The sequence below is a fragment of the Zea mays genome, chromosome 4 (assembly GCF_902167145.1).
Source record: "Zea mays cultivar B73 chromosome 4, Zm-B73-REFERENCE-NAM-5.0, whole genome shotgun sequence".
Lineage (NCBI taxonomy): Eukaryota > Viridiplantae > Streptophyta > Magnoliopsida > Poales > Poaceae > Zea > Zea mays.
Genome location: NC_050099.1, coordinates 159,816,986 through 159,836,096, shown reverse-complemented (window position 1 = coordinate 159,836,096; position 19,111 = coordinate 159,816,986). Strand labels below are relative to the sequence as shown.

The 19,111-nt window shown below is 41.9% G+C and overlaps 2 protein-coding genes across 2 annotated transcripts; both read right to left on the bottom strand.

Annotated features, from left to right (window-relative positions):
• Window positions 1–2,988: 2,988 nt before the first annotated feature.
• On the bottom strand, window positions 2,989–5,022 carry LOC100304027 (60S ribosomal protein L6, mitochondrial-like). The gene is made up of 2 exons (NM_001165551.2): window positions 4,814–5,022; window positions 2,989–3,611 (listed from the first exon to the last, which is right to left on the bottom strand). The coding sequence occupies exon 2, from the start codon at window positions 3,579–3,581 to the stop codon at window positions 3,267–3,269; it is 315 nt and encodes a 104-aa protein (NP_001159023.1). The 5' UTR covers window positions 3,582–3,611; window positions 4,814–5,022; the 3' UTR covers window positions 2,989–3,266.
• Window positions 5,023–7,107: 2,085 nt separating this feature from the next.
• On the bottom strand, window positions 7,108–13,774 carry LOC100193021 (Protein S-acyltransferase 10). The gene is made up of 11 exons (NM_001138189.1): window positions 13,667–13,774; window positions 13,432–13,546; window positions 12,765–12,839; window positions 12,578–12,649; window positions 12,321–12,452; window positions 12,144–12,177; window positions 9,554–9,663; window positions 8,603–8,689; window positions 8,396–8,479; window positions 7,783–7,848; window positions 7,108–7,691 (listed from the first exon to the last, which is right to left on the bottom strand). The coding sequence occupies exons 1-11, from the start codon at window positions 13,713–13,715 to the stop codon at window positions 7,517–7,519; spliced, it is 999 nt and encodes a 332-aa protein (NP_001131661.1). The 5' UTR covers window positions 13,716–13,774; the 3' UTR covers window positions 7,108–7,516.
• Window positions 13,775–19,111: the final 5,337 nt, after the last annotated feature.

The window sequence follows — 19,111 nt, the reverse complement described above, 5'->3', positions numbered from 1 at the left end:
CAACCGTCGGTGAACGAAATGTTATACTGCACGTATATGGGCTGTGCTCACGTCTCACAGTTATGAAATAGATGCATGAGTAAAGAATTAGAGACTAAGAACAACTCCAAGAGACTCTATATTCTTTTCTAATTGATATGAATATTTTTTTTGAAAAAAAACCCTTCTAACAGCTTATTTAAATGGCTATCCAAAAATAATCATCTTTTATTCTAACTTTCTCGCTAGCCAAAGATAAAAAATGTGAATGACTCTAAAAATACAAACAAAATATAAAAACGTTGTTGGAGATTAAAAGATATACAAAGTGATTCTCAATATGATAATTTAGAGAAAAATATTTAGAAATAGTCTTGGAGATGCTCTAATGTATATTTTCTATTTTATAAATATACTGCAGACTTATATATTTGGGGCCCTAGATTTTGTGGGGGCCCTGTTCGAGCGTACAGGTTGCACACGCCCTGGCACGGGCCTGAATGGGAGCATGGGAGACTCGACTCTCGGCTACACATGCCCGATAGATCCAAATCAGGCTCTTCCTTCTGCGCTGGTCGTTTGTCCAATGGCATGGCAAGTTCAGGTTCAGGCAGCCCCTCTAACGGCGCGCTGGCCAGTGTGCGTGGTTTCAGGTGTTGCTGCGTTCGAGATCGACTACAGCCACTGGATGGACGAGCAGAAGAGGCACACCGCGGAGCTGACGTCGACGCTCCTGGGCAGCAGATTCAAGTGACTATTTTCACAGAAATATGAAATAACTGCAGATTTAAGTGACTATTTTCACAGGAATCTGAAATAACTGCAGTTCATAGATTACAAGGGAAATATAGAAATATTTTCACTAGAAAGCAGTGCTTGAGATCACTGAATGAATTCTAGACTATTTTCACTAGAGAGCAGTAGTTCATTTCACAAATTACAGTTTCAAACAAGTTCACATACCTGTAAACACTGCACTTCACATATTACAATTTAAGTGGCCAGATTACACTTTCTTCTTCTTCGGGGTGATTTTTAACTAAACATCTAACCATATGTGATGACGATGTTGCTCCTGCTGAAATAGTATTACCAGCTTCTGCCGTAGCAATCTTTGATGAGGCACCCCCAGCCCTCCAGTCACCACTTCTTCATTCCTTCCATTGATGTCGGTACCAGTCCTTGAGTAACTTCGACTCTTGCATCAGGAACCACTTCATCAATACGCTCTTGCATTAGGATTTAGGAACCACTTCATCAACACGTTGTTGTCATGTAGCCCGAAGCTCTTTAGGAAACACTTCATCAGTATGTTGCCCGTGAACTATCTTGTGTACATGGAACCTATAAAGCACAATGGAATTAAGTAGTAGTGACCTCACCACATAAGAATCCAACTAGGTATATGCTCGTGTATTGCTATGATAAAACACATTAATATGTAAAATATTGACTCCGTATCAACGCACGGGTATATATCTAGTGTTTTCTTATAACATGCATGTCTGCTAGATGATGGATTTTACCATTATGTGCATATGTTCCACCTGAGGTAAAAAGTACTCCTCCCCTTGCGATATGGTAAATAGCTCAAAGCACTTTTGTAGTTATTAATTTTAGTAGCTACCGAGTCCAAACCTGAGTCTGTAGTACCAGGTCTATACAAATCGAGGAGTAGAAATGGATAATTTTGGTACAGTCCCACCTTTCATTATCATTGCAGTCTTGCAGATTAGGTCAAAATAATACTGGTACTATAAAACCATCATCATCCGGATCTTAGGTTGTCTCTAATGGTATTCTCTATATATGTCCTTCACATGATTTTCTAAAACATTTCTGTTGATCACTTGTTTTCGATCGCTAAATACAATTAAAAAAATAAGGCAACACAATATTAGAAGAATAGATGACCTTCGTCACGAAAGAGTTAACCCTTCGAAATAACTCCTTCGACAATGAAGGTAATCATTAAGTGGATACATAAATGTACAAGGAATACAAAGAGTTTAGATATAATAACTCACTCAAGATATCTTCCTGATATTTTTATTTTGACTTAAATTAACTTTGCAAGTGTATCTTCGGTAGTTGTAAAGAGACGAGAATTACAACAGGGTGCGATGGAGAGAAAGAAAATTACGGAGAAATTATGTCGTCTACCAAAAAAGATACTTTATGCAGGGCATTGTTCATCTATTTATAAGGAATCATACAGCTTCACACGACATTATATTTGTGCTCTTATAGATTACACACAAAGTTTACAAATATCATAGAGATAACATTGTCATTTGCTCCCAGCAACTTGAATAACACATTCTCCTTGTGCCACCTTACTGCATCGTTGTGACGAAGCTTACTTCATTGCGCTTCCATTGTTCTGCGCCCAAGCTCATTCTGATTCTGAAGCTCCTGTAACACTTAGCAATATGCTAATAACAAATGATTAGCCATATTTTTTATGACCTTCGGAAGACGAAAGCCCCCAACAATTTCATCCTCTATATGACTATATCTCATTCCTCTAATAGTGTCCTCTATGTCTCATCCTTTGTACGTTAAATATTGATTATAAGAACAGATTTTGCTCTAGACTTTTATATGTATTTTTTTCGTAACCGAAAATATTTTGTACAAATTTTAGTTTTGCTTAATTTACAGTCTAAAGTATAAAAATGGATATAACAAATCTATATTCAGAGTAGTTTTTAGATAACACTGTTAGAAACTATAGAGAAAAGAATCTTCTATATATTTATGATAGAGGAGCATATAGAGTCTATCCATAGAAACGGTAAAAAGTTAAATCAATTATATTTTGAAACAGCTGGAGTACAATTTTCATGAGCGGCTACTTTGTACAGCCGTACAGGATAGTTTGGCCAGATATATACATAGAAATTATCTATACGATCTAATAAGATGGATAATGGTTTAAATTTGGGTATTGGGTGCCCAAGCAGTCCTAGCTTCAGTTCTCGGGTCATGTTCACAGTTCACACTTGATTTGCAACAATCTATTGAAAGACTTCAAGTTTGAAACAAAACATCCCACTCGGTAATCCAATCCAATTCGCAAAGCAACGTTCCAGCTCATATCAACAAACTGGTAACTTATTCCCACTCATGGTCCTACATGCAGCTGAGGTAAAGGTAAGATAATGGTGATCTGTGTAGCACAACGCAAGTACACAACACAACACAGCAGACCCCAGATCCAGATCACTACAAATGCGAAGCATGGGGTTAAAAGACAGAGACAAAGTTGTAACGCCTTCGGATCGTCACTTATTTTTTCGCTTCTTTCCGGGCTTCAGCTTGATAACCTCGTCAATGTACAGGATCCCCTTCCCCTTGTACACCTCTGGAGCCTTAGAGCTCCGGATGGCGCCGGCGAACTGGTGCACCCTGTCCTTATCGATGCCGGTGCAGCAGATTATGTTGGGTTTGAAGCAGAAGACACGGACAGCTGGAGGAGCGGTGAACTGCACCTCATGGCTGAAGCCCAGTTTAAGGAACAACTCACGGCCTTGGCTCTCTGACCTCGCTTTGAAGCCGACCCCAACGAGCTTCAGGAAACGGAAAAACTTGGCTTCCATTGAGATTAAATGGCGAGCTCTTCAAACAGCCTTTGACGCAAACAGAAAGAAAAGCGCAAGTTTCTCATCAGAACAGTGGAAATTCAAGTGCAATTAAGAGTAAATTTCAAGTGTAAATTATCTTAGATAATACCACAGCAAATTGAATATCAGATCAGTTACGCCATCACATAGCAGTTATCCCACTTTGTGGGTTATTATCAATGTTTTCAGATCGGCTGATCGCTCCTGATCGCCCGATTAACCGGGCTCTGATCGGTCAACCAGACATCCTGATCGTCCAGGGTTTAGAATGAATTTGGTTTTCTGTTCACTTTGTATTTGTATCAAGTAAAATCCTTGGAATGACATGTACCTGAAAAAGTACTACGCCTGACCGGCTTCCCGGTAAGCCCTGAAAAATGTTTGGCCTGTCTGATATTTGTGCGTAAACCATAAATCCAAATCGGTTCTAGACTGTCTTCCAATCTACATGCTTGACTGAGTGAGGATGTGGCAGCTTTTGTTCACATCATATTCCATTAGATAGAAAGAGCTACAAAAGGTGTACCAGATAGATTCATATACTAGGCTTAGGCTCAAATAGCGCTTTGACTGATATAGGTAAAAAAAATTCCAATTTACATCCAGGTCTTATCTACTTAGTTGTAAATTTCCGATTTACATCCAGGTCTTATCTACTTAGTTGTGGGCATTGCCCTCGAGAAGCCAAGCCAGCCCCAGAAGGAACAGAAGCAATTGAGTCTGGCTCAACTTTTAAAAAAAAAGTGTGCTTCAATCGTATCGAGTTGTGTAGGTTCCTTTCCTGGTTTTGTCCTTCATTCGCTAGGCGTATTCCTCATCCCGTTTGTTTAAATTCTTCATTCGAAGATGGATCGGCGTAAACTTTATCGCGTTCTGAAACAGGCATGGCCCTTCGCTATAGGAACCGATCAACCTTCATATATATAACTACACGCCCATGGGCATGGCTTCAGGTTCAGGCTTTCAACAAGGCAAACAGCCATACGTGATACGCCTATGGACATGGGCAGCAACAGGCTAACAGCTATAGTGCCATACTACAACATGAAGCAAATAATCACTGGAAGGTTTCAGGCTTTCAGCATCAAAGTAAAACTGAAAACAAACAAACATGGACATGGGAAGCAACAGGCCAACAGCCATACGCAGAGCACACCAGAAAACAGGGACAAGCTCTGAATCTGGATTCTGGAGACTGGAGACCGTACCTGCAGGCCGGCTGCTGGCGCCGCCGCGCCGGGGATGGAGGAGGGGACGATGCCGCCGTATCCCCCGTCACCGGTAGCGCGCCGCCGTCACCTGTTCCGCTAGGGTTCCTCCCTCCGCAGCTGCCTGGTTCGTGTCGTGTGTGCCTGGGCGTTGCTCTGTTGGCTCTTGGTTGTGCAGCTTCTGCTCAAGTGGTGGGAATTGGGAAAAAGGAAGCTGGGCTGGGCCTCTGGGCAAGTGAAGTGGGCCACTGGGCCGAAATTTCAATCACCGCTCTTCTCTGGTACAGCGGGTACTACTACTAGATCACCGATGAACTGATGGAGCTCTTTCACTTTACCTTTCCCTTTCTGTTGCAGAACAGCTGGAAGATTTACCCTAGCTAGCTGCTAGTCCTCGAATGAGTGACGATGGGGTGAAGTATTTCCGTGGATCACGTGCAAATGTGGAAATATACCAGTAAAGATGCAGGCAAAATCACCCGCAACACCACTGTAACAAACAGTGCCTGAAACGAACATGGAGCCGTGCTGTGCTGTTAAAGAAGGAAAGGTGGGGCGGGGAAAAGCATTCGTCAGAGTGCCGTGAACATTGTTCACTGAACATCCAGGGAAGTACTAGCTTTCTTTTGCTCAGTCATGTCACTGTGTGACCAACTCCCGGGCCATTTCACCGTGCATTAGAAATGCGAGCCTGCGGCATGTCCAGGATAATTAAGCACCAAAGAAACACGGCCGGGCATGATGGTGGAACGGTTGGCTGCTGAAATGATGTATGCTCGTGTTCGTGTTCGTGTCAGTAGTGATCCTGATCCAGATTCTGAAAAGCGTTCTGAAAATGACAGATGGCTGCTGAAAAGCGTTCGTGTCAGTAGTGATCCAGATTCTGAAACACGGCCGAGCATTCACTAACTAGTTTTGTTGATATTTTCATTAAGGACACATCAAGCAGTAGTGATCCTGATCCAGATTATTGTTGAAAGGTTTGAGTTCTAAATTCTCTGAAGAAACATTTCATATGTTGAATCGGAATCGCTTCATGAAACCGTTTGACTGTTAGACTAGATTCTACTATATCGTGAATAATTTTTTAATATATATATATATATATATATATATATATATATATATATATATATATATATATATAAAAATATATATATATACTTCAATTTTTTTGTAGTTATTTTTGTGGGAAATAACAACATAAATGCAACCAATTTTAACTTGTTACGCTAAAAGAAAGATAAGTTAAAAAAAACTAATTACTATTACATGCGAAATATGGAAATAGAATCACTTGAAACTACTCTAGAGCTGATTCAAGAGGGAATTACTACTAGAAATGTTTGTACCTACCATCGGTATCGTCTTTGACTATTTGGAAGTGCTAGTGATTCTGGTGAGAACCGAAACCCATTCCCTCGCCCAACTAGACCCAAGATTAATTTTATGTGCGCTACAAAGTAGATATTTGAAATATATAAGTATAAAGTGTTGAATTTTGAAGCACAAAGCTTGAAATATGCTTTAGAGTTTGAAAGGTACTCGTGCAGCTAGCTGATCGCGAACGGTCTCAAAGGAAAGGTACTCTGCCGATTTTGCTGGAAAAAAAAAACCCTAATGTCCCGGGACCTACCATTTTTCTCAAAGGCATAGCAGGATGAGATCCAGTCAATTACGGGTGCAAAAAAAAAATTTTTGCTCAAACTTGGCGGATTTATGCAGCTCAGTTTCATCTCCTGCTAAGGTAATAGCGTCAGTCAAGCCGGGGCAGTTTGTGTAGACCATGACTTTTTCTGCAAAAGTTTGCATCTTTAACCTCACTAGCAGGCATCCCCAAGAGTGGACGGACCTCGTCAAGTTGAAGGTCATAGGATTTGATCAGGAGCGCCCAGCAGTGAGCAGTGCGAGAATTTGGCACAATGTCTTCTGTTCTGTCGCTTTCTTTAAACCGAACAGCAGAGAGTTTGGCATGCGATGCGAAGCGAAGATCCGTCGAAGAGTTGTTGAGGTGCAAGTTGAGAACTGGTGTCATCGATCGGTCTATGAATTAAATAAACTTAGTAAAAAATTAGGTGGGCGAACGCAATCAGGAGTAAACTAATGAATGATTTTGTTACATATAGCTAGCAGGCTAGCAGCTAACGACTGTTCTTGCACAAACGTCGAATGGATTGGGAATCGCGGGACCGTGTCAGGCACAACAGAACAAGCATGGGTTTACCCCTGCCGTCTTTCGCAGACAGCCCCTGTCCGATGCTTTACAGCCTGCAGCTATATTCATCATCTAAAATGCCGAAACAACAAATTATGCAAATAGTACCACATGATGTATCAGTACAACGTTACAAAAACCTATCAAGATAAATAAAATATTTCGCTAGTAACACAAATAAGAAAGGCTTTAAAACGGTAGACTAAATTCCGAAATTACCAACCAGACCTCGAATGTGCAGATCAATTCTACCTGTCCTGAAAACCTATTTGGATGCAAGGCCACACAGAATTTTACAGACAAACTGTGAACAGCTGGACCAAAGGGCACACATTTTTCTCACTGTTTAAATGACATATGCACAAATAGTGAACTCCGAGAGTTCACTAACGGCCGCAGGTCACTAAAATTTGCTTCCATTAACGAAAGGTTTGAACAAAGAACAGTGGAACTGGCTATATGGGCACAATGCTATGGTAGTACAGCTATCAGCAGCAACGGCAGCAAATGACGTCTCGGCACGTGTAACGAGCAGCTCTAGCTTCCAGCTCCTCCCTTGGGGGCACAGCTTCCAGAATATATCCCTTCTGGCTAGAACAGCAGAAGTCATAGAGATTTCTGCATATGCCTCTACTGAATGGGTGGACTCTTTCAGGTACTCCCCTACAAGCAGTACACAACCACAATGGTTGGCGTATCTTAACAATACAAAAATATACCAGTCACAAACTGCGTCGCTCCTACAGCGATATACCTTAGGTAGAATATTCGCTTCCTTCTGGCAACTTCGTAGGTTGTTTGATTTGTTACAGCAATGTACCTGCAAAAAAAAACATCAAACCAACACACATTATTTATATATGAAGTGCCCTTTTAGGGATGTATACAAAGTGTGTTGATTTAGGGTTCTTGAGCTCCATGTTGTAAAATTGAAAAAAAAGGGTATAAATTTCTAGTTTTTAAGATGTGTAGCTTTGATGCTTTGAGAGAGCATTATTATCCAGGACGAAGTAGAATTGTTGGATGTTTTTCCTTGAACATGCAGCTCATCATTAGATAGAGTGGAATTCTGGATGCTACAATGTTAGTTTTATTGCTAGCTTGTAAACTACATGCACCGGTAGTTGATCCATTTTTTTTCTTTTGTTTTGCTTTCTCGTCACTTCTATTTATCTGCAATTTCAGAAATGCTCCATCACCTGTTGAATTAACAAGCTGCATTCACTTTTTCGATAGAAAAGTCACCTAGTCGCCCTAGATCTACTGACTCAAGGGAACAAATGTAAATTTGAAGCTGCATTTTGATATTTAGCTTCAAAGAATATAAGCCTATCTATTCAAAGACATTGGACATGGACAAAACTTACGAATGAAACAACCACAATAGTAGTAGGAATATCAGGATAAAGATAAGCACTGCCAACAGGATCACACCGACAAAATCCTTCCACCTGTAATATGATGAAAATGAGCCCAAGTCAGCATAGCAGGAATTCTGAAGTCCAAATTGAAAACATAAAATTCACATCAGATGAGCAAGCACATAAATTTTTGGAGAGAATAACATATCATACCAGGCCTTGTCGACATCTAAACGCAATGACTCAATGTAGAGAACAGCAGTCCAGATACACAAGATTGTTTCTTCAGATATGTACCACCTAGGAAAGGCGATTATGCAACCATAAGAACAAAAAGAATTTCAACGATAGTATCATACTGCAATCGCACAGCATGAAAATCTCAATGTGTAATCACAATGAAGTAGTAGAAGCAGTAGTTAGGTTAGGTCAATAAATAAGATAAATCATTATAGCACAGGAGGGGGTGTTGATTCTCAAATACTCAGTGGCATTTTAAGTTCTATCTGTCTAATGGTACATTGCAAATACTTCAGAGCATTAGTCTGATCAATATGCACTTTCAGTCACAAAACTACAACTCGGGGAAACATCTGTGGACAACAACAACAACAACAACAACAAAGCCTCTTTTAGTCCCAAGCAAGTTAGGGTAGGCTACAGTTGAAACCCAAATGAAACCAAAATCAAGGATCAGGCACATGGATAATGGTTTTCCATGCACTCCTATTCAAAACTAAATCGTTATCGCATCTTAGGATCCTACTACGCACTAGTGCTTATGAAGGTCTCCGTTGGACATGTCTAAACCATCTTAACCGGTGTTGAATAAGTTGAGAGTTTTTTTTTCAACTGGTGCTACCTCTATCCTATCACATATATCATCGTTCCAGATTCGATCCCTTCTTGTATGACCACAAATTCAACACAATATAAGCATTTTCGCAACACTTATCTGCAGAACATGTCATCTTTTTGTGATCCAACATTCTGCACCATACACCATAGCAGATCTAAACGCCATACTAAGAAAGTTTATCAATGTCCGAATCAAAGAAAAAACTGTAATTTTTCTGTAAAAATTATGGTAGTTTATAACACAGCACTGCAACTTATGTGCAAGTGAATGGAACATATAGGTGAAGACGTACATTAAAAACTCACCAAAAACGACAATGGTTCTTTTTGCCAATGCATGTTCCAAGCCATATGCAGTGATGATCAAATTGAAGGACGCATTTATCACAGTCATGGCAGTGCCGAGTACGAGGTGGCTGCAAAAAGATGTTGGTAGCAAAACTTTAACTCTGATTATCAGAAGCAACAAGATATGGGGATTTTTTAAAGACATGATAGTTGAAATTAGCACACCATTGGATTTTGGAGGAACAGTTCTGAACAAATAAAATAGCAGAAGTTTACTTTGCAAGAGAGAGGTCCCACTGAATTGCTAATCAGTTACTCATCAACCGATCAGCATATTAAGTATTAGAGGATTCGTAAGGCACAAATAACCTTCATGATCATAAATGGATCTTTGAGTGTTATAAATTGCTAAATAAACCACTGGCAAGCAATGATGTGAAGAGCAAATCTTCTAGTAGCTCTAATTACACTGAGAAATATAATCAAATATACCACAAATTCATTGTCAGATTTTTACACAGTTTTTTAACACACTTGGTAAATTTTGAAGGATGTACTGAATGTATAACTCATGCAACCAACTCAATTCGTGCATAAAAAACTATATTAATACCATAGTTGTTAAGGCGACAAGGCAAGGTAAGGCGACTGACCCCCTCCTTACCTTTTAAGCGATAAGGCGTAAGGCGAGGCGACGCCTTAAATATAGTTAAAATTAGAAGAAGAAAATATTGATATTTGAGAAAGTATTTAGGATAAAAACATTAATAAAGTAGAGAAAAAGATAAAGAAAAGAAAAAACTAGCCCCCCAGCCTACAAATCAGCCCAAAAGCCCACTAGCCCAGTAAAACTAGGTTAAGCACTTAAGCCCACTTCCCCTCCCTCTCTCCCAGACCTCTCCCTCTATCTTCTCCCAGCTGCCTCACTCCCAACTCCCTCCTCCCAGCCGCCTCTCCTAGCCGCCTCTCCCTCTCTCCTGTGCCGGTCGCTGCTGGAGGAGCTGCACCACGCACTCAGCTGCTGGAAGAGCCACCGTGCCTAGGCCTGGGAATGGGCTTCACAAACTCACGAGCTGAAAGGGCCTCCTAACTCATAGGCTAATAAATTTAAGTTTTTTTGGGTTCCCTACTAATTAGAGCCGAGTTGGATCAGGCCATTTCACTAAAGGGCCGGTAAGGATCGGGTCATCAAACATGGCCGAAATGTGGTTGTGGATCGAACGAAAGGGCATAGCCCATGGATTGTGTGAAGGGCCGCAATTGAATCTTAGCCGGCGCTCGCAGACCTGTGTACCTAAATCTTTGCCAGCGCTCGCAGGGAGGCGGCGGTGCAACGCTCGTAGGGAGGCGCGACGCTCGCAAGGAAGAAGCCCCGTGGAGACGCTGCCCGGCTTGCCGCGGAGGATAAGGGCATCCTCATGACCCACCAGCAACTGGTGCCAGATCTCTGTTGCATCCTCCAATCCAACATGTGATGTTCTTTCTCCTCACCGGTGATGCTCCTCATCTACTGCTCACCGGCGATGTTGTCCACAAACGCACGACGATTTGGATCTGCTTCTCGCAGGTGCTAGCAGTTTGGATCTGCACTGCCCCGTGATGTAATTTATTTCTATACGTGCTGAGCTGTTGATTCCTTTTTTACTCTTTCATCTATATTCCATTCGGCATTCGATTCAGTAGGATTGGCATCTGTTCGTTCATGTTACTACAGTGCATGATTGTGGCTTGCACAGATTGGTTTGGCTGGCTGTCTGGCCCGGTGGTGTTGTGTTCCATTCCTCCATCTGTATAATACCCTGTTTATTTTCTTTCAGCATCCTCTTAATCTTTTGCAATTACTACTGCATTTTATTAGCTTGTTCATCGGATCAAATCAGATCTTGAGAAGTGCTCGTACAGTAAAGGTTGTTGTTATGCACAAACTGTTACCATGTTACTGTGAACAGTATCTGCCATGTTAATGTGAATGCTGTCTGCGATTACTTCGACGGCGTAGCGTTAGGAGTTGCTGCCATGAATGCTTCTGAATTTACAGTTCTGCAGGAACCACGAATTCTTTGAGTTATTGTGAACTAGTTTCTTATGTAGCCTTAAATTCTGTAGGAACTGCTTGCTGGTGCCATGTATGGGTGACCATGTATGAGTGAGCCCATGGATTATGCTAATTCAATTAGCTAGTGGTGGTGCTTGCTTGTTTATGGGGGCCCTTGGATTGCTAACGTAGAATTGGCCCTTGGATTGCTAAAGGATCGGGGCAAGTTTGGATGGCGAGGCTTTAAAATCAGTTTGGATTGAGCTACAACAGATTAGGTTGGATTCAAGTAGGGCTGGATCTACTCCTTAATATTCTAGGATTGGAGTTGGGTTAGGGCTGGATTGTGATCCATTCCCAGGACTAACCGTGCCGCTGCTGGAAGAGCCGCTGCGCCACTGTTGGAGCCGCCGCTGGCCTCTCCCACTCGCCTTAGGTGCGGGCGTAAGGCGAGCAGGACGCCTTACCGCCTAGGCGATGCTTAAGCGTCGCCTTGGGGACGCCTTAACAAATATGATTAATACCCACTTGCTTAAGTTAGAGAACATTTAATGCTTGAGGAGAAAAGAATACCTGAACAACCCTGCAGTGAGTGCAAGTCCAATCCCTAGAAGACAATGATGGGTATTGAACAAATTACTGTGTGGCATATACAAGAATGCCAAAACGAAAATACCATTAAAAAATACAGTGCCGCTTCTAAGGATATTGTTGCCTCAAATAAAAATTTCTCAATAGTCAAAGCTATACCTGCTGTTTGACCCTGGAGGATAAAGATCCACAACCATCTGTGCCCATGATGTAGGAGTCATCGCGCTAAGTTTCTGTAGTTGAGCATGACTCGTTGGAGAATTTGTGTTTCCATTTCTTGAATTTGACTGCCTTTTCTTAATCATCAAAACAAAGGGAAAAGAAAGCATAAATATCAATGAATGCATCTGATATGTTTTCCTGACGGTAGAGAGATCCAATTACCGGGTGCAAAGCTAGGGTTCTAAAGACATTACTTTGAAAGAGCAGCAGTGTTGACGAAGGTTGCATGCATCATGGAACCAGCTCTCATTACATCAATAACATACCTGATAACGCAGAAGTACACAAAACAGAATCAGACAGTTCCTTTCTTTCCATACACAGCATATTATTCCATTAGTGAACGATGAGGACAAAGTCAGAAACGAAAATAGCAATTACCCTGGAGATGAGCCAGCTGTGTAGAAGTATTGCACTAGCGTGAGCAGAACCAGCACTCCATACAACCCTATATACCTGGAACAAAAAGTGATCTGTAAGGTTAAACAATATATAAACCCTTGCTCTAGATAAGAACAGAAAAATATAATATTTTGTCAAAATTCAGAAGTCAGAACACAACTTGCCGACATGAAAAGGAGCACGACATGGCACATAGTGGATAAAATGGAAAACTAGTAGTACTAGTATTACACGACTATAATTCAGAAAATTTTAGAAGACACTTTGACAATATGAACACTTGCACGAGGACTAAGACAATGTGTAACTATTTGATAAAAGTGATCTCAGAATGCCATGTCCTATCAATCCAGATTTCCATGAATTGAACCATTCAGTTATATCAACAATTAGATGCAGAAACAATTGCTTACACAAGCAGCCCAAAAAGCTCTTCCACAGGCAAATCTGGCAAGCTTAGAATATACTAAAACACTTGTGTGTAGTAACTAGTAAGACAGCTAAAAACATACTCGATAGCAGGCAACCTAGAGCTCACTAAGGGCCTAAGGGTTAGAAGAAAGGTCTATAACACGCTTCTCTGCATCAAGTAGAGGCACGCGGCCTAATCTAGAACAAATTCAAAAAACAAGAGAGATAATCGTACCACGGCTCCTCGTGGATTCGCCAGTCGAGAGTCGGATCGAGGATGAAGACAGCGCCAACGAACATGACGTGCATCAGGAGCACCGTGAATCTGAGTCCCAGCGATGACCTCCTCTCTATGAAGAAGCCCCAGAGGCCCAGGTCAAGAAACCCCATGGACACAATGAAGCACCAAATCGAGCCTAATAATTGCTGAATTTTCAACACACAAACAAAATCAGGCGTAACCAGCGTACCTCGATCAGAGAGGCGGAAACTGGGCTCGACAGCAGATGAGGACGCCATTGACGCCGTCTCCGTCGCATCCGATGGCGGTGCTCCGACGGGGGTCAGTTTTGTACAAGGGCCACGGGAAGGTCACCGGCGCCGATTTCGGATTTTCGGTAGAAGAAGCAGGGGATCCGTTCCGGCGGGTCCTACCTGGCAGACAGATCTCATGGAGGTTGATGGGCCCCATTTGGAAGTGTGAGTGGGCCAGACGAGGCCACGACGTGGGCTGGATTTGGTTGCGCTCCCTCGTGCCACTCCATCTACTCCCCGGGTTGTTCACGCTTTTTGAGAAGTTATTTTTTAAATTAGGAATGTATCTGTGCGATGTCACGGAACACAAATTGCGACCCTCCAATGCACTTAGGACCTGGTGACGGCGTGAGTACAATAGTAACGGCAAAATATGTGATTAAACATAGATACAGAACGATATAAATATGTCTACCTAAATAGATTGAAATGGAATCGCACAAATAATTTTTAAAGAGTAAATATATAATGCTTATTGTCTCCTTGATCACCATGCCGGTGTAGCTCAGGCAGCCCAGGAGTTACTCGTGGTCGCCTGGGTTCTTGCTGTCGAGTACTCGTCGAACCTCTGCTTGGGCCTTGGCCATGGCTTCCGGGTTCCTCATGAGCTCGGACACCACCCTCCACGTCCACGGCGCTGCCTCGCCCCTTCTGGCTCCGGTGCCCGAACCCGTCGGAGGAGGCGCTCAGGAAGACGAACTTTTGCCGTCGCTCTGGCTGCGCCCGACGGCGAGCCGGGGCCGCCACCGGAGCACAGACCCCGTGGAGCCACTCTTCTTGCACCGCGCCTGGGAGGACGCTGCTACGGCTACGACCGACCACCCGGGAGACCACAGGCAGAACATCTCTGCCGGCACCGAGTCGAGGTCGTCGTCGTCGTCCGCGGGAGCAGGAACGGCGGCGGATCTCCTTGACGAGGGACATAGTCTCGCTGTCCCCGATGGGCGCGAGCTGCCTCACCTTGCGCGCGCTGAGGAGCTCCAGCGTGCACAACTTGCAGCGCCCTCCAGTAGGCCCCGTAGGGAGCGAAGGCGAAGTCATGGCCACCGTAGCCGATGATCTCCGTGGCGAGCAGGTACATAGGAAGGCCGGATCCGACGTTGTCGTAGGCGGCGCACATGGATGTTGGCCGCTATGCGCGAGCGAGGATCCCACATGGTTGTTGGCTGGAGGCGGCCGTGCGCATGGCGGGAGCGGGAGCGAGGCATGCGGGGGCGCGAGGATGGATGGCAGATGAGGCATGTGGGGGCGGATCCGACGCTAGGCGCGAGCTAGGATGGCATCACAATCGGACGGTGGGGATGGAGGCGGGGGCATGGTTGTCCCAAGTCTACACTATCGTCTTAAGGATTAGTAGACAAATTGCGACCCTCCAATGACAGGGAACGAAGACAAAGGTAAACTATGAAAAACAAGTTTACTCGCCAGGGACAATGCATTTATCTACAAGTCATGTAACATATTTGTTGTATTTTAAAGTCTAGTTTTGTATCCAATATCCATACATAAATGACATGATTACACATTTTACAGTTGACATGACGTGGCGACAATGCAAGCAAATTGCACAGGATTGAACATCATAGCTGAAGTGTTCAATAGGTTACTCCTAATAAACATACTACTCAAGAAATTTAAGAATAATAATAGTTGTTGACACAATGGACCATGCCAAAATAAAAAATTCTCAACGCAAACATAAATGCAAAAATAATGTGACCAATCAAGAATGCTCAAGTGAACACAATATTAGACTGCAAAACCAAACTGATTCTACGATATTGCTACCCTTAAATTTGGATACTTCCACAATCGTGTTGAAGTCTTCCTGGCTTAAAGAATATGTATCCATAAACTCTACCACCTTATGAACAACTTCATCTTGGATGAATGAAAATATCATATTTCCTGCAGATTGCTCAACTAAAATGTTTCTGCAAGGGAAATTGTATTTGAGATTGTTGTATTACAAAACAAGAGCTATAAATGCTAGTTACCGACTAAGCAATTCAGTAACTCCATGTTATGGTAAGTTACTTAGTAATTCAGCCACAAAACTACATGGTATTACACATATTTTTTGAAAAAAACAATAACTTCTAAGCTATGCATTTCAAAGTTTCGATGATATGTGGTAAGGTGCTTGGACGACTGTAGAAGTTGGTAGAGAATATTACTTCTACTATCTTAATTTCAAGTATGCAATTATGTCATCTATGGGAAATTTTGAAGCAAAACTTAATTTCAACATTCATCAGTTGTGTGGCATCTCTATTTTCAAGACTACTAAAATATCATCATGAGACCAACATCCATGGGATGTTGTTGCTTTAAGTTGAATTGGCTAACCTTTTGATTTAACTTTTGTAACAGGTGCCATCTCCAGGACTTTGGCTACAATCTGAGCAAAGTCTCACTCCTATGTGACAATGAGAGTGCAATCCGCATGGCGGATAATCCTGTTGAACACAGCCGCACTAAGCACATAGACATCCGGCATCACTTTTTGAGAGACCACCAGCAAAAGGGAGATATCGAAGTGTTCTATATTAGCACCGAGAACCAGCTAGCCGATATCTTTACCAAGCCTTTAGATGAGAAAACCTTTTGTAGGCTGCGTAGTGAGCTAAATATCTTAGATTCACGTAACTTAGATTGATTTATAGCATACATGTGTTTTATGCCCTTGATCAAGTTACTTTATGCATTTATGAGATTTGTTGTTTATTTATGGTGCTCAAGTTGTGCAATGGATCCCCGGACCTCACAAGTCCATGTGTGAATGATGCACATATTTAGGGGGAGAAGTGCTACAACTTGACCCTTTGAGACTAACATTTGTGCTTCAGTTTACTTGATGTAGTCTCAAAGGTGAATTGAAAGGGAAAGGTGAACTTGGACCATGCAAAGATTTCCACTGCACTCCGGTATTAGTGTACTAACCTCCAAGTTCATTCTTAAGCTCCTATTGCCTTTTTGCTCTTAATTGACATTTTTGGTGAGACAACAGGGTTAAAAGGCCAATAATGATCCCGTTTTGGTGCTTAATGCCAAAGGGGGAGAAATTAGGGCCAAAGCAAATGGATCAGCTACCACTTGAGAATTTTGAAAATAGTAGAGTTAGAACTTTTGGTTTGTCAAAATACTCTTATTGTCAAAATTTGGTCTCTTATGGGGAGAATTTATGATTATGGGAAAAAGGGGGAGTTTTTGGATCTTGATCATTTTCACTCGTGGATTATCTCTTGGATTATCTCTCCTAATGCCCAAACAAGTGAGTTTGACTTAGAGATAGGAAAATGAATTTGATTTGCAAAAACAAACCAAGTGGTGGCAAAGAATGATCCAAATATGCCAAATTAGAGTCAAAAACAATTTGGTTCTCTTTTGCATTAATATTGCACTTCTTTTGTTGCTTTTGGATGTGTTGGCATAAATCACCAAAAAGGGGGAGATTGATAGGGAAATGTGCCCATGGGCCATTTCTAAAGTGTTTTGGTGATTAAGTGCCCAACACATATTCTCTAAGTGTTAATTTGTGCCAATGATTGAAGAAGTGCAAATCATATGACAAGGTACGTTTCTAGACTTAGTACATTGATTTGGGTACTAATGTATTAACACCCGGCTTTAAGGAACAAAGCCAGGTGCATCTCATACATGCGCCAAGAAGACAACATATATAATAACAGAGTGTATAGAGATAAATGTCATAAAACATCAGAGAATTTATTACATAGCGGAAGACTTATTACAAAATAACATAATAAAGATAAAACGAACTAAGGATCGTCGGCGCCAATGTCGACTGGGAAACGCCACCTAGATCAGATCGAACTCCTCAGTGTTAGGCGGCTCCTCCTGAACCACCTGATCATCTCCTGTGGGGGGGGGGTGTGAGACAGCAAGGGTGAGCTCACACATGATCATCGCTCAACAAGTTGTGGGGAATAATGTGACATGAACTCACCCAAGGTGGGAGCTCATGTGAAGTGTAAGGCTGATCAATGATAGGGGTTAAAGCTGAGCATTGCTTTTAAGTAGTTGGTCAAAATTTTATTAGCAGTTACTAAGTGTAAGTAAATACCAAACCATAAGTAAAGTATTAGAACAAAATTAATAATAAACCCATGCATATGCAAATGACAAAATTGAATTTAAGTTCCATAATTTAAACATCAGAGAGTCCTGAGCTGCTCATGACCGTGAGCTCGGCTAGTATACCAGTTTTACACTCTGCAGAGGTTGTACCCTTTACCCACAAGTCATGTTACCCATCTGCCAAGGGGTCATGAATCCCATACACCTCTACCTAGGAAGCGCGGCAGGGCAACACTACGAGGCCTTTACAAAGTTCCACTAGCTTCCGAAAACCCGCTACAGTTTATGGGAAGATCCAGTACAGGGTTCCTGGCTGACCGCCATCGCAGCAAAATCAACCAGGGACCTCCCCGCACTGACCTCTCCCCTACTGCCCTTGCCCCTTTCGGGTAAGGTAGTCTTCCACTAGCTTTCCTAATTAGTCAGCCAAGGGCGTCCCATTAAACCCTTGTGGTGGCACGTGTTACTCAAGTTAAGCTCTATGTTCCAATTAACATTAATGATAACAACATGAACATAAACAGAATAACAACAAGAATTGGAACATAGAGGTAATAAATGATTATCCCAAAACCATATAAAGCAATAGCAAACTACCCAAGTGATTCAGGGGTGAACAAGGTAATGAGATAAACAATCTAGGGTAACCTATTGGGTCCCATCAAAATTAACCTATGCATGGATAAGTGATATTAAAGAACATTATTGGGTAAAAAGTGGTCAAGGGCACAACTTGCCTGGCACTTGAGATTCCAGGTACCAACTTGCTTTTCAGATGACACGTGTCCTCGCGCTAGTCGTAGCAATACAAACAAACATTGTATAGACAAAATTAACATCACACCAAACATAAGAACAAACTGAATAAGAATGATCTACGCATTTCTACGAGACTAACGCAACTTGAACGGATCAAATCGGAGTTAAAACGAAGGAGTTATGAATTTCCTAAGATTTTATGTATTTGATATGAGATTAATTAGGAGATCAATTTTATTATTGTTTTCATGTCAAAACAGAGGCATTAGGTGATAAACAACATTATTACAAAATTATAGAAATTGAAATGGATCCATTTGGAATTAAAATGAATTAGATATGAAATTTCCAAGTTTCTAGAATTATTTTTTTGTAATAAAAATCAATTTCTAATATTACCTCTCTGTTTTTACTGTTTTTGGACTGCGCGTCAAAATTCTGGAAATGCAGGGGCCCTGGCGCAATTTGCACTAAGACACAAGCAACCATAGGATGGACTGCGGGTTTATTATGAATAACTC